The sequence below is a fragment of the Oncorhynchus mykiss genome, chromosome 25 (genome assembly GCF_057628025.1).
Source record: "Oncorhynchus mykiss isolate SJ-2025 chromosome 25, ASM5762802v1, whole genome shotgun sequence".
Classification (NCBI taxonomy): Eukaryota; Metazoa; Chordata; class Actinopteri; order Salmoniformes; family Salmonidae; genus Oncorhynchus; species Oncorhynchus mykiss.
The window spans coordinates 26,292,465-26,307,797 of NC_143046.1; the positions used below are offsets into that span (position 1 = coordinate 26,292,465).

General features: G+C 43.6%; 2 protein-coding genes across 5 annotated transcripts in view; one reads left to right on the forward strand and one right to left on the reverse strand.

Annotated features, from left to right (window-relative positions):
* Positions 1-5,364, forward strand: part of LOC110504854 (A-type potassium channel modulatory protein KCNIP1) — a 41,781-nt gene extending 36,417 nt beyond the window's left edge. For 3 of the 4 annotated variants that reach the window (XM_021583711.3, XM_090219481.1, XM_036969972.2), the window contains 6 exons: positions 302-426; positions 560-629; positions 1,910-1,980; positions 2,140-2,247; positions 2,343-2,510; positions 4,328-5,364. In XM_021583711.3, coding sequence (XP_021439386.3) covers positions 302-426; positions 560-629; positions 1,910-1,980; positions 2,140-2,247; positions 2,343-2,510; positions 4,328-4,375 — 590 coding nt within the window. In that variant the 3' untranslated portion in view covers positions 4,376-5,364. The remainder of the gene's footprint in view (positions 1-301; positions 427-559; positions 630-1,909; positions 1,981-2,139; positions 2,248-2,342; positions 2,511-4,327) is intronic. The other variant, XM_090219483.1, reaches the window with a different exon arrangement.
* A 1,153-nt stretch (positions 5,365-6,517) lies between these two features.
* LOC110504853 (T-cell leukemia homeobox protein 3-like) lies at positions 6,518-14,634 on the reverse strand. Its single transcript, XM_021583710.3, has 3 exons — positions 13,623-14,634; positions 12,249-12,483; positions 6,518-6,818 (listed from the first exon to the last, which is right to left on the reverse strand). Exons 1-3 carry the CDS (start codon positions 14,014-14,016, stop codon positions 6,635-6,637), a joined length of 813 nt encoding a protein of 270 aa, XP_021439385.3. The 5' UTR covers positions 14,017-14,634; the 3' UTR covers positions 6,518-6,634.
* Between the last annotated feature and the right edge of the window lie 699 nt (positions 14,635-15,333).

Genomic DNA, 15,333 nt, shown 5'->3' on the forward strand with positions numbered 1-15,333 from the left:
CAAAGGGTTCTCCTATGGGGACAGCCGGAAAACCATTTTAGAGTCTAGATAGCACCTTTTTTTCTAAGAGTGTACAGTATCATTGAACAGTGACTCGGTCAGGTGACTGAGGTGGAGGAACACAGGGATTTCCACAATGACCTCTCTCTCACTCTCTCTCTGAGATCCATCTCCTCTCTGTGCTAGTATGTCCTCTCTTCTCTCTCCCTTACCTACAGTATTACTCCTTTCTATAGCTGATGAAAATGCAACATTTTGTGTAAATTCCCTCGGATGATATTGATGTTCTGTCTCTCCCTAGATAAAATAGATGATGATTTTGAGTTGAGCATTGTGTGTCATCGGCCAGAAGGGCTGGATAAACTAGAGGCTCAGACCAACTTCAGCAAGCAAGAGCTGCAAGTGCTCTACCGAGGCTTCAAAAACGTATGTAGTCACTCTGTGTGTCACTCCATTTCTCCATTACTTCATCAATTAGTGTCCGTCACTCTCTCTATGGCTGATCTCTCTCTTTTCTCCCTATTTTCTCTGTCTTTCTCTGCCTCTCTCTCCATCGTAGGAGTGCCCTAGTGGGGTGGTGAATGAGGACACCTTCAAACAGATATACGCCCAGTTCTTTCCCCATGGAGGTAGGGAATGAGTTTGTGTGTGTGTGTACATAACCTTTAAAAGGTGTTGAGTTGTGCAGTGGATTTGTGTTATGATCACGTAAAGGGTACTACATACATTACATGACCAAAAGTATGTGGACACGTGCTAGTCCAACATCTCACTCCAAAACCATGGGCATTAAAATGGAGTTGGTCACCCCTTTGCTGCTATAACAACCTCCACTCTTCTGGGAAGGCTTTCCACTAGATGTTGGAACATTGCTCCGGGGACTTGCTTCTATTCAGCCACAAGAGCCTTAGTGAGGTCGGGCACTGATGTTCGGCGATTAGGTCTGGCTCGCAGTCAGCGTTCGAATTCATCCCAAAGGTGTTAGATGGGGTTGAGGTCAGGGCTCTGTGCAGGCAAGTCAAGTTCTTACACACCGATGTTGACAAATAATTTCTGTATGAACCTCGCTTTGTCCGCTGGGGCGATTGTCATAGTATTCTCTAGCGTTAAGATTTCCCTTAAGTGGAGCTAAGGGGCCCAGCCCAAACCATGAAAAACAGCCCCAGACCATTATTCCTCCTCCACCAAACTTTACAGTTGGCACTTTGCATTGGGGCAGGTAGGGTTCTCCTGGCATCCGCCAAACCCAGATTCATCTGTCGGACTGCCAGTCAGTGAAGCGGGATTCATCACTCAAGAGAATGTGTTTCCACTGCTCCTGAGTCCAAAGGCGGCAAGCTTTAAAGCACTCCAGCCGACGCTTGGCATTGCTCATGGTGATCTCAGGCTTGTGTGTGGCTGCTTGGCCATGGAATCCGATTTCATGAAGCTACTGACTAACAGTTATTGTGCTGATGTTGCTTCCAGAGGCAGTTTGGAACTCAATAGTGAGTGTTGCAACTGAGGACAGACGATTTTTACGCGCTACGCGCTTCAGCACTCAACGGTCCCGTTCTGTGAACTTGTGTGGCCTACCACTTCGCTGCTGAGCCGTTATTGCTCCTAGATATTTACACTTCACAATAACAGCACTTAGAGTTGACTGGGGCAGCTCTGGCAGGGCAGAGATTTGATGAACTGATTTGTTGGAAAGGTGGCATTACATGATGGTGCCACATTGGAAGTCACTGAGCTCTTCAGTACGGCCAGTCTACTGCCAATGTTTGTCTATGGAGATTGCATGGCTGTGTGCTCAATTTTATACACCTGTCAGCGATTGGTGTGGCTGAAATAGCCGAATCCACTAATTTGAAGGGGTGTCCACATACTTTGTATACATAGTGTATCTCTTCTCTCCAATGCTCTGCAGATGCCAGTACCTACGCACACTACCTGTTCAACGCCTTTGACTCAGCACACAGTGGATCCATCAAGTTTGAGGTAAACATTCCTCTACTGTCTCTCTACTCCTCCCCTCGGTCTCTCTCTTTCTCTTTCTCACAATCATCAGATGACTAACCCTTTTCTGTATTCTGGATCCTTCGTCTTCTTGTTCTCCCTGATACGCCGTCTCATTCTGTCACTCTCTCCCTCCTCCAGGGCTTTATCATGGCGTTGTCCACCCTGCTGAGGGGTTCAGTGAGGGAGAAACTGACGTGGACATTCAACCTGTACGACATCAACAGAGATGGCTACATCAACAAGGAGGTGTGTGTGTACTTTAACAACGACAGGCAAATACTATTGCATATATTTTGCTTCATATGCTGCGGTTTTGTGTATTATTTGTGTGTGTTTTACAGGAGATGACAGACATCGTCAGTGCGATATATGACATGATGGGAAAGTACACCTACCCTGCCCTGAAGACAGACACTCCCAAACAACATGTGGATGCTTTCTTCCAGAAGATGGACAAGAACAGAGATGGAGTAGTCACTCTGGATGAGTTCATTCTGTCCTGCCAGGAGGTCAACTTTCTCTACATTTATACAATCATCATTGTTCCACCCACGTATTCTTGTCTTTTATTGTAGTTTGAGGGTTTTGGATGGATCAAATTCAATGATCAAATGACCAACTTCACAGCCATGAGTCAACTCAGCCACTTTCGGTTTGCTTCCTACCATCTACCATCTCTATGTCAACAACAAACATCTGACCAATCAGATTAGAACAAGGTAGCTGCTAGGCAGATAATCAATTATCGTTCCAAACACTGTTGTGTAGTTTTATAGTTTAGAGGTACACAGCAGTGACTTTAGGGTGATTTTATGAGGTATAATATTATTTTCTATTTGCCCCTTCTGTAGGTCTTCAAAACCGTTCGGGCTCAGAATGCTGAAAAAACTATTTCGCCTTGTCATAAAGTCGCCCAAAAATTGCTCCAGTCACTGTGTTGGGGAGAAATCCACAATATTCGGTCAAATCCTATGGCTCTCCCATCAGATCAAATGAAATCAAACTGTATTTGTCACCACAACAGATGTAGACCTTACAGTGAAATGCTTACTTACAAGCCCTTAACCAACAGTGCAGTTTTAAGAAAAAATACCCCCCCCCCCCCCAAAATAACATTAAAAAAAATCTATGTAACAAATATTTAAACAGCAGCAGTAAAATAACAATAGTGAGGCTACATACAGGGGGTACCGGTACATAGTCCAATGTGCGGGGGCACCAGTTAGTCAGGGTAATTGATGTAATATGTACATGTAGGTAGAGTTAAAATTACTATGCATAGATAATAAACAGAGAGTAGCAACGCAAATAGTCTGGGTAGCTATTTGATTAGATGTTCAGGAGTCTTATGGCTTGGGGGTAGAAGCTGTTTAGAAGCCTCTTGGACCTAGACATGGAGCTCAGGTACCACTTGCCGTGCGGTAGCAGAGAAAACAGTCTATGACTAGAGTGGCTGGAGTCTGACAATTTTTAGGGCCTTTCTCTGACACCGCCTGGTATAGAGGTCCTGGATGGCAGGAAGCTTGGCCCCAGTGATGTACTGGGCCATACGCACTAGCCTTTGTAGTGCATTGCGGTCGGAGGCCGAGCAGTTGCCATACCAAGCAGTGATGCAACCAGTCAGGATGCTCTCAATGGTACAGCTGTAGAACCTTTTGAGGATCTGACCCATGACAAATCATTTCAGTCTCCTGAGAGGGAATAGGTTTTTTCGTGCCCTCTTCACGACTGTCTTGGTGTGCTTGGACCATAATAGTTTGTTGGTGATGTGGACACCAAGGAACTTGAAGCTCTCAACCTGCTCCACTACAGGTTGGGGGCGTGCTCGGTCCTCCTTTTCCTGTAGTCCACAATCATCTCCTTTGTCTTGATCACGTTGAGGGAGAGGTTGTTGTCCTGGCACCACACTGAGCATGCACCCCTGAGGGGCCCCTGTGTTGAGGATCAGCGTTGCGGATGTGTTGTTACCTACCCTTACCACCTGGGGGCAGCCTGTCAGGAAGTCCAGGATCCAGTTGCAGAAGAAAGTGTTAAGTCCCAGGGTCCTTAGCTTAGCATAGGCATCACTGTGGTAGCAGCTGGATTTGGTTGACTAAACTCCCTTCCTCCCTCTTGCCCAGCAAACCCTGCCCCAACCAGAAAAAACAAGCATGTGAGGTGTCTTGCTTTCTGTATTCTCTGCTGTTCACATTGCTGTCCCTTGCTATCTTCTCCTCTGTTTTTGTTGCCCCCTCGTGGTGGTTATGAGAGCTGCAAGTTCAGAGGTATCATTTTATCCACATGATATTAAATCAGCTCTCCTTTTTTCCATACTTTCTTTTCTTAGGACGAAAACATCATGAGGTCCCTGCAGCTCTTCAAAAATGTCATATAGACCACACAGAGAAAAGGAGAGAAAAGACACAGAGAAAGAAAGACCGGGAGGAATTGGAAGAGATGCTTGAGCTGTGAGAAGGAAAAGCAGCCCGCCATTTAATGGAAAAAAGAGGCACAAATAAACTTTGTTGTCACCATGGTTACGAGAGGTACTCAACTCCGGCTGCCCAACAACAGCTATACACACCAGTCGTGTGGCACAGTGTCTCACCATCATGTTACCATGGCAGTGACCATCAACGTGCTGGGTTATGACCCTTGCCATTGACCTCTGACCCCTGTACCTGTTTTTGAACTTCCTGTGACTCTGTAACCTTTCACCCTAGTCCTCTCTGTCTTGTTCTGTTGATGTTGTTATGGTTACTGATCTCTCTGAGAGTGTATATCACACCTGTTAGTGTACCTACTGACAAACACACACAAAGATTAAGGCATACACACATACCTTGGATTGAATCCTCAATCGACTACCAAATAACAAATACACAATCAATACATTTTCATCTGTAAAATTAATCTGATCGGTATTTGACCTTTAAGAAAAATACATTTGAACCAAGTCAGTCTTAACCCTGCTAAAGGCAGAACTCCTACAGAATGTGTGTTAGTGTTATTCAATGTTTTTGGTGTTGTGGTGACTTGTGTCATAGTGTTTTGGGCTTCTATCTTTCTGTCTGCAATGAGCTCTTTTCATCTGTGTCGTGGTTGGTCTCTTTGTCTGTCAATCTAAGTCATGGCCAGACGACATCCCGCCCACAGAGCCTGGATTGGATGTTATGTGGCCTATGATAGACATATACAGTGGTAGGAAGTTATTGCAAGTCCCATTTTGAAGTGTATTCTTATGTGGGATATTACGACTGTACAGTAACAACTCTCAAGACAATACCCAACCACTCACTGTGACCAAAGAGAGAGAGAGAGAGAGAAAGAGACCTTGTCGCTGAGAATACAGGAATAAAGCCATGAGAGATGACAATAGCCTAATCAATGTGAAGACTTACTGACAAGAAAAAACACAAAATCCCTTTCCTCATAGTTATCTCACAGAAAACATCAGTGTATTCAAATGTGCTACAAAATGATATTTAACAAACTTCTCCGAAAAAATGGTGACGTTTGATATGTCTTCTTTGAGTAAAACAAAGCTTTCCATCCGTGTCTAACACCACAGGCAACAAATGAAGGGTTCTCAAGTGAAGAGTGTATATCGGCATTTACATATCTACATCCCAAGTACAAATGACGATACATTTACACCCACATCCTCATAGGAAATGTGTCACAAATGGAACATTTGAGGATGTTTTAGTTTCATACTTTACCGACATTACATGCATCATTCTTCCACCTCTCCACTTCCTCCCTCTCTTCTATACCCCTCTACCTCTCACACGTGGCTCCTCCTGTCCTTCCCTCAGTTCCCTGTCACTTGAGTCTACAATCTGTCTTTAGCCATAGAGCTTGTTCCACGTTGCTGCCGACAGTGCTGACTGATCTACAAATCACCTTGCATCATAAATAACTACTCATTCTTATCTGTAGATCAGTCAGTCAGTAACCATTTACCCACAATGCACCATGGATTTGACGCTCTCGAACACGGCCACAGTGTGGGATGTAACACAAGGCCAGATAGGGGTCAAAACACCTGTAAGGGTGCTTGGCTAGTGTAGATAGATTGGGCCCTATCTAGGTCTAAGGATGACGGGTTGGGTGTAGTATTAGGGCTATCCGGCACCTTGTCTCCACACAGTCTCAAAGGGGCATCACACACTGTCCATAATCTCCACTTTGCCACTACCAACTGAGCTAGGGTCAAATCATTCAATTCCAGTTGGGAAGGATGGACAAATATGTGACCCTGGATCAGTGGTTACGGGAGACTTACTCCCTCTCCTCGGCCCAGGGCTGCAGGTTCCTCCTACTCCTTCTCCTCAGCCCAGGGCTGCAGGTTCCTCCTACTCCCTCTCCTCGGCCCAGGGCTGCAGGTTCCTCCTACTCCTTCTCCTCGGCCCAGGGCTGCAGGTTCCTCCTACTCCCTCTCCTCGGCCCAGGGCTGCAGGTTCCTCCTACTTCCTCTCCTCGGCCCAGGGCTGCAGGTTCCTCCTACTCCCTCTCCTCGGCCCAGGGCTGCAGGTTCCTCCTACTCCCTCTCCTCGGCCCAGGGCTGCAGGTTCCTCCTACTCCCTCTCCTCGGCCCAGGGCTGCAGGTTCCTCCTACTCCCTCTCCTCGGCCCAGGGCTGCAGGTTCCTCCTACTCCCTCTCCTCGGCCCAGGGCTGGAGGTTCTGCAGGGCATACAAGGAGGAGTTATGTGAGCACAGCGGGTCGAAGCCTGCTGATTCGTTAAAGGACTTGTGGAGGGCGTCGGCCTGCAGCTGTAGGATCAGCCGATTGGCCTGTTGACGCTCAGCCTCCCGCTCCTCTGCTGTCTGTCTCCTAAAACAGAGAAAGAGAGAGATTAGGCCTACTTGCTTACAATGTAATTATGAACATAGAATACTTCTAATATGTTGAAATTCACCAATGGTCAAACTTATGTAGCCTAGTGGACGTTTATATACCATCTCAACTTTCCTTAGGCATCTAGGCCTACAGCTTCATTTTTCTGAAGGCACTGTATAATTGCAGATGACTTGATAAACTTTAGGTCTAGCCCAAACAGACTTGGTGTGAGGACTGACGCTGGAGACAAGAAACAAGTACAGGGAGTGAACATTTAATGGACAACAGACATCAAACAAAACAAGAACAGATCCTGGACGGGGCATTGAAATGATTTGACGGCAATAATGCTGACACTGGGAACCAACTGAGGAACAGACAGATATAGAGGGGGAATCAACAAACATGAAGGAGTCCAGGTGAGTCCAATTAGAGCAGATGCACGTAATGATGGTGACAGGTGTGCGTAATGAAGGGCAGCCTGGCTCTCTCAAGCTCAGAGAGGGGAGAATGCGGGAGAAGGGGGAGAAGGCGTGACAGCTGATTTTACCATCCTGTTTACTCCTGACTTATTCTGGTAGGCCTACAGGATAGTCCAATCATTTTTTTGGCAGAGGAATTAGGGATCTACCAGCTAGCTGTTCAGTTCGATTGAACGTTCGCTATGTTGCATAATGGTTTGAAATGAACGACATGTTTCACCAAAACTTTCTTCAGCATTCATGAGCAGACTTTGAGGTACATTTGCTCCATTTGGCGGGTGTGGCAGGGTGTGACATGAAGCAATGAGTGACATATTTAAAGAGCAGTGGCCATGCTGACAGCTTGCCTGGCTAACCTGGCTCCTTAATACAGCCAAATTCTACACCCACGGACCTTTGTTTTCTTACCTGCAATGAGTCTGGATAAAAACATTTACCCCTGAACTTATTTAGGCTTGTCATAAAACATGGGTTGAATACTTATTGACTCAAGAGCTTTAGTTTAAAATCATCAGCAATTATACAGTGCCTTCAAAAAGTATTCACACCCCTTGACTTTTTCCACATTTCGTTGTGTTACAGTCTGAAATTAAAATGGATGAAATGTAGATTTTTGTTTGTCACTGGCCTACACACAATACCCCAGAATGTCAACGTGAAATTACGTTTTTTACATTTTTACAAATGTATAAAAAATGAAAAGCTGATATGTCTTGAGTCAATAAATATTCGACCACTTTGTTATGGCAAGCCTAAATAAGTTCAGGAGCAAACATTTGCTTAACAAGTCACATAATAAGTTGCATGGACTAGTGTTTAACATGATTTTTCAACGACTACATCATCTCTGTACCCCACACATACAGTACAAGCAGCTGTAAGGTCCCTCAGTCAAGCAGTAAGACTCACAGCTGTAATCGCTGCCAAGGGTGATTCTAACATGGGGGTTGAATGCTTATCTAATCAAGATATATTAATCTTTTATTTTTCATACTTTTTTGGCAAATGTTTCTTCCACTTTCACATGACAGAGTATTTTGTGTAGATCATTGATTTTTAAAAAAAACAATTAAATCCATTTTAACCCCACTTTGTGAATAATTTCTGAAGGCACTGCAAAAATCCCCCAAAATCCCGTGTCGCACCTTTCACACTACCAGGAAAATAATTAGTCTCAACAGTCTCAATTCAGGCCTATAGTTTAAAACTAACCTTGTCCCCAGACTAATTGGGCATGAGCAGAAGTGACTTTCTGGTGACTGGTGAACGAGATTAAGACTTAAAGTAACAGTGTTTCCAGATTTCCATGAAATAGTATCTATAATTAATTACAATGTGACTGAAATAGTTTTCCTCCCAAACATGTTTCATTACGTATTTGTTAAAGGCAGTGGTTGAAAAAGTGCCTAATTGTCATACTTGAGTAAAAGTAAACATGCATTGATCGAAAATGACTCAAGTAAAAATGAAAGTCACAGTGTAAATTCCTACTTGAGTAAATGTCTAAAGAGTATTTGGGTTTAAATATACTTAGGTATGAAAAGTAAAAGTATAAATAATTTCAAATTCTTTATATTAAGCAAACCAGACGGCACCCTTTTTCATTTTTTTCATTACGGATAGCCAGGGGCACGCAGCAACCATCAGACATCATTTTCAAACGAAGCATGTGTTTAGTGAGTCCGCCAGAAGCATGTGTTTAGTGAGTCCGCCAGATCAGAGGCAGGAGGGATGACCAGGGATGTTCTCTTGATAAGTGTGAATTAGACAATTGTCTTCTCCTGCTAAGCATTCAAAATGTAACGAGTACTTTTGAGTGAAGAGGGAAAATGTATGGAGTAAAAAGTACATAATATTCTTTAGCAATGCAGTGAAGTAAAAGTATGAAGTTGTCAAAAAGATAAATAGTAAAGTAATGTACAGATACCCCCCAAAATGACTTAATTAGTACTTTAAAGTATTTTTAACTACACTACCGTTCAAAAGACTGGGGTCACTTAGAAATGTCCTTGTTTTTGAACGAAAAGCTCACTTTTGTTCCATTAAAATAACAAAATTGATCAGAAATACAGTGTAGATATTGTTAATGTTGTAAAAGACTGTTGTAGCTGGAAACGGCAGATTTTTAATGGATTATCTGCATAGGCGTACAGAGGCCCATTATCAGAAACCATCACTCCTGTGTTCCAATGGCACGTTGTGTTAGCTAATCCAAGTTTATCACTTTAAAAGGCTAATTGATCATTAGAAAACCCTCTTGCAATTATGTTAGCACAGCTGAAAATTGTTGCCCTGATTAAAGAAGCAATCAAACTGCTCACATAATTGCAAACGGGTTTTCTAATGATCAATTAGCCTAAAAAATTATAAACTTGGATTAGCTAACACAATGTGCCATTGGAACACAGGAGTGATGGTTGCTGATAATGGTTCTCTGTATGCCTATGTAAATTATCATTTAGATATTTCTAATTGATCAATTAGATATTCCATAAAAAATCTTCCATTTCCAGCTACAACAGTCATTTACAACATTAACCATGTCTACACTGTATTTCTGATCAATTTGATGTTATTTTAATGGACACAAAAATGTGATTTTTCTCTGAAAAACAAGGACATTTCTAAGTGACCCCAAACTTTGAAACGGTAGTGTAAGTACTTTACATCACTGGTTAAATGTGCTACAGACAGGATTTTATTTTACATTTTTGCATTGTATACTGATGAACAATATAAACACAATCATTTCAAAGATTTTACTGTTACAGTTCATATAAGGAAATCAGTCCATTTAAATAAATGCATTAGGCCCTAATCTATGGATTTCACATGACTGGGAATATAGATATGCATCTGTTGGTCACAGATACCTTAAAAAAAAGTAGGGGCGTGAATCAGAAAACCAGTCAGTATCTGGTGTAACCACCGTTTGGCTCATGCAGCTCGACACATCTCCTTCACATAAAGTTGATCAGGCTGTTGATTGTGGACTGTGTAATCTTGTCCCACTCCTCTATTCATTGGCTGTGCAAAGTTGCTGGATATTGGCGGGAACTGGAACAAGCTGTCGTACACGTGGATCCAGAGCCTCCCAAACATGCTCAATGGGTGACATGTCTGGTGACTATGCAGGCCTTTGAAAAACTGTGACATTTTCATCTCCCAGGAATTGTGTACAGATCCTTGCAACATGATGTCCTGCTGAAACATGAGGTGATGGCGGCGGGTGAACGGCACGACAACGGTTCCTCAGGATCTCGTCACGGTTTCTCTGCATTAAAATGACCTTTAATAAAATGCAATTGTGTTTGTTTTCCGTTGCTTATGCCTGCCCATACCATAACCCCACCACCACCATGGGGCACTCGGATGTCAATGTTGTGAATAACAAACTGCTCGCCCACACGACGCCATACACGCTGTCTGCCATCTGCCTGGTACTGTTGAAACCAGGAATCATCCATGAAGAGCACACTTCTCCAGCGTGCAAGTGACCATCAAAGGTGAGCATTTGCCCACTTAAGTCGGTTATGATGCCAAACTGCAGTCAGGTCAAGAACACGCAGATGAGCTTCCCTGAGACGATTTCTGAGTTTGTGCAGAAATTATTCGCTTGTGTAAACCCACAGTTTCATCAGCTGTCCGAGTGGCAGGTCTCAGACAATCTTGCAGGTGAAGTAGCCGGATGTAGAGGTCCTGGGCTGGTGTGCTTACATGTGGTCTGTGGTTGTGAGGCCAGTTGGATATACTGCCAAATTCTCTAAAATGACTTTGGAGGTGGCTTATGGTAGAGAAATGTATATTAAATTACCTGGCAACAGCTCTGGTGGACATTCCTGCAGTCAGCATGTCAATTGCACGCTCCCCCAAAACTTGTGTGATAATACTGCACATTTTAGTGGCCTTTTATTGTCCCCCAGCACAAGGTGCACCTGTGTAATGACCATACTGTTTAATCAGCTTCTTGATATGCCACACCTGTCAGTTGGATGGATTATCTTGGCAAAGGAGAAATGCTCACTGACAGGGATGTAAACAAATGTGCACACAACTCTTGAAAGAAATAACCTTTTTGTGCATGAGGAGGATTTCTGGGATCTTTTATTTCAGTTCATGAAATAGGACCAACCCTTTACCTGTTGTGTTTATATTTTTGTTTAGTATAATTTCAGAAAATGTTCATGATAGATATGTTGCTAATAGCACTTTCATTTCACTATTACTGCAGATTTAATACGGACATTTCCTGAAATTACAATGCAAAAATCCAACAACCACAAAAATCCTATGTGTAGCACCTTTTAAAGGCAGTAGCTTTTCTGTGTTGAAATGATGTCGGCTTACTCCAACAACTGAATGGTGTGGGTATACCGAAACAACTGAATGGTGTGGGTATACCGAAACAACTGAATGGTGTGGGTATACCGAAACAACAGAATGGTGTGGGTATACCGAAACAACTGAATGGTGTGGGTATACCGAAACAACTGAATGGTGTGGGTATACCGAAACAACTGAATGGTGTGGGTATACCGAAACAACTGAATGGTGTGGGTATACCGAAACAACTGAATGGTGTGGGTATACCGAAACAACTGAATGGTGTGGGTATACCGAAACAACTGAATGATGTGGGTATACCGAAACAACTGAATGGTGTGGGTATACCGAAACAACTGAATGGTGTGGGTATACCGAAACAACTGAATGGTGTGGGTATACCGAAACAACTGAATGGTGTGGGTATACCGAAACAACTGAATGGTGTGGGCGTACCCCAACAACAGAACGGTGTGGGCATATACCATCGTCATGCGAGTAGACTGCTAATTGGCCAGCTCATTCTCCTTATGAGGAAGACATCATCCATTGAGATTTTCAGTGGACATTTACTTTAAGGTATGACTTAACATGTAAACTGTAAAATTGATAAACTGACCTCCACTTGGTCCTGCGGTTCTGGAACCAGGTCTTGACCTGCGCGTCTGTCATCTTCAGGCTCTTGGCGAGGGTGGCCCGCTCCGCGCTCGCGAGGTACTTCTGCCGGTGGAAGCGCTTCTCCAACTCACAAATCTGCACACGGGAGAAGGATGTCCGAGGCTTTTTCCGTTTGGGCGGTGTGCGGTTCTGGTATGGGTGACCTATCCGCCGGGTCACCGTGAATGGCACGAGAGCTGAAGGAGGGAGCAGAACAGCAGACTGGAGGATGAGTTTACACGGTGGATGAGTGATGGGTGTTTTGTCCTCTGTGGTAGGAAAGAATCCAACTGTGTTGTTGTACAGTTCATAAATTCTGGGGTATAGGCTAATCCTCAGTAGAAAACGGTTATATTCATTATTAGCCTAGTTAGAAGAGAATTGTATTGGTTGATGTGGCGCCTGCATAAAACCGGGCGTTTCTGTTTGGGCCTACGTCGACTCATCCATCTGCAATTTGCAAATATTCATTTTTTAACCTGATTTCAATCGTTTATTCTCTAGGGATAAAGCCATCATTTCTGTCTGGATATTAAAGTTAGGCTTTCTCTTGCGTGAGCAAACAATGACATTAAATGGTAAACACAGGAAGTCGGTCATGTTGGGTTCGGCTCTGGGTGCCGAATCAGGCTATTACAAATGGAATAGCCCTGTATTTGAGATCAATAGCATTATTGCCTAACATTCACACTATGGCTTACTACTCTTCGCGAGAATGTTTTCATATGTCTTTATCAGATTGTATAAACTGTTGGGTGTTAAATAAAATCCTTAGATTTAAAAATATATACATTTAGGACAATAACAACAACGTGCATGAGATACATCTAAAAATAATAATTGATCACATGTCCTTGGCGCTAGAAGATCCTAAACTGGAAGTGAATACACACGGAGGCATAAAGCAGTACAGTTTAAGGCTATTCTGGGTGATTCTACAATGCGATTTGATTATTGTAGCAATTGTGTTTTTTGTCCACATTTTATTTGTATAGGCCTATTCAATATTTACACGTGATTTCCGTTGCTATAAGTATTAATTGAAATAAGGAAATAGGCTGCAATTTCAGTAAAATTGCATAAGTGGGTGAAGCCTACATTTTCTTACGTTTTAATGCGTAAAAGGTTGGAGATTGAATTAATGGTTATCAAAATGCTTTGTTATTTTATTGATCACATAATCTGTATTATTGTTGTTTTTATTGCCGTATCGTTATTATTTAGATTTTCACTTTTTTAAAGCTTATTACACGTTTATTGTAAGATAAGATGTTTTCAAGATGGTTTGAAAATTGCTATTACGGGAAACCGGGAACATTTTTTTTCGGAAAGTTACCTGATAACCTGTCCTTGGCGAACCTATAACCGACCAACGGGAAACACAGGCCTCCATACCCGGGCACAGCGCTCCCCACATGCGGCGGTCCCTCGAACGTCAACGGTCTGTGAGCGGGCACCCGGATCACTCCTCTGCTGCCCAGGCTGCGCTTCACTCCGTACAAACCATGATCCTCTAACTGTGGTACCATACCCGAGAGGGAGATGGACAGCGCGGTGTAGGACGCTGCGCTCCCCCCGGTCGGGCTCCCCAAAAGGTAACCGTCTCCACTGCTGGTCCGGCCGCTCTCTGAGTCAGCACTGCTACTAAGTATCTGGTCGATGCCGAAGCTGATGGGCTCGTGCTGGACCACTTTGAGAAGAGGGCTCGGGGAGCTGAGTGCGCGCTCCATCCCCACCGTTTACTCAGACCTTGGGATGGCTGGACAGGATGGAAATTAAATAACGAGGTTAAACAGCCAGTTTGTGCCAAAATGCAACTGCGGTTGGCTCCATTGTCATCCTCCGTTCAGAATCCGACCCTTTGAAACTTCGGAAAGCACGCCAGTGAAAGTTTGATTTGCGTTTGGATAAGTCTGTGACGCTCTCTTCCCTGCGTCAAAAAATGTTGGTCTTGCTGCCCACCCCCCCAATCCTGTGTTTTTATTGGTTGGTGCTGTCAATCCCTTGAGGGCAGGATAATTTAACACCATAACCTCGACTGCTTTCCGACAGAGTGAATTTAGTGCAATATCAGAGCGTACATTTCTAAACCTTGTATTTGACCTGTTTGGACAATTCACTTGACCTAGTGTTTTATTTATGTAACCAGGCAAGTCAGTTAAGAACACATTCTTATTTACAGTTACGGCCTAGGAACAGTGGGTTATCATCCTTACCATCTTGGGGATTCGAGCTAGCAACCTTTCGGTAACTGGCACAACACTCTAACCACTAGGCTACCTGCCGCCCCACAGGCTTTGAAAAAGTGCCCGGAGTCCCAGTTTTCTAACCTCCATTTTGTAGCCTTGTCATTGTCCGATCTCCATGAAAATACAGTAGGCTGTAATGAAATATATTAATTGAACATAAATAACAGATACAAGTTGCAACGATGACATATTTCTTACTTCCCATTGCCTTTTCTTATTTCGATACAGTTTAGTCGTTGATCATCTCTAGCTCTGGTCTCCGTTTCTTCTCTGATATGTCCATCCCGCAATACACATGTTGGTGCCTGCGCGTCTCTCACCAGACCTGTGGAGTAGTGAAGGTGAATGCAGGCAGTTCAGTCGTCTTATTGATTTTCTACGAGGAACACGAGAGGACCTGTGTTAACACAAGAGTCTATTCGTCATGGATTGAAGTGGGCCTTGGTTAGGGCCATTGATTTGAGGTAAAGAGGAAGCGAGGCATCACTTCTCCGTTTTGATTACGGCGTCTGTCAACAGCTACTGGCAGATTACTCCTTCTCTGTGTAAGACATACATTTGAAGTAAACCAATAGGTTGTATCCGAACCGTGTCTGCTGCTGGTAATCATAATGCTTTAAATCCTTACAAGGCCTAAACTAAATGACAATAGTGCAGGGTACAACCCGACGGTGGCACATTAATTGATAATATATGGGAATTGTCTGACGAGGCCACGGGCTATACGGAGGAAGTAGAGGGTCTGCATGGTCGCTGGAACCTCCTGCCCATCAGAATCAATGAAAAGACGGACACAAT

Excerpts from the sequence above, each read along its gene's own strand:
- LOC110504853 (XM_021583710.3), bottom strand. The coding sequence starts at position 14,016 with ATGGAGCGCGCACTCAGCTCCCCGAGCCCTCTTCTCAAAGTGGTCCAG. Across the intron at positions 12,484-13,622 it reads CGCCAAGGACAGGTTATCAG|CTCTCGTGCCATTCACGGTG; the intron begins GTAACTTTCCGA and ends TCCCTCCTTCAG. Across the intron at positions 6,819-12,248 it reads AACCGCAGGACCAAGTGGAG|GAGACAGACAGCAGAGGAGC; the intron begins GTCAGTTTATCA and ends TCTCTGTTTTAG.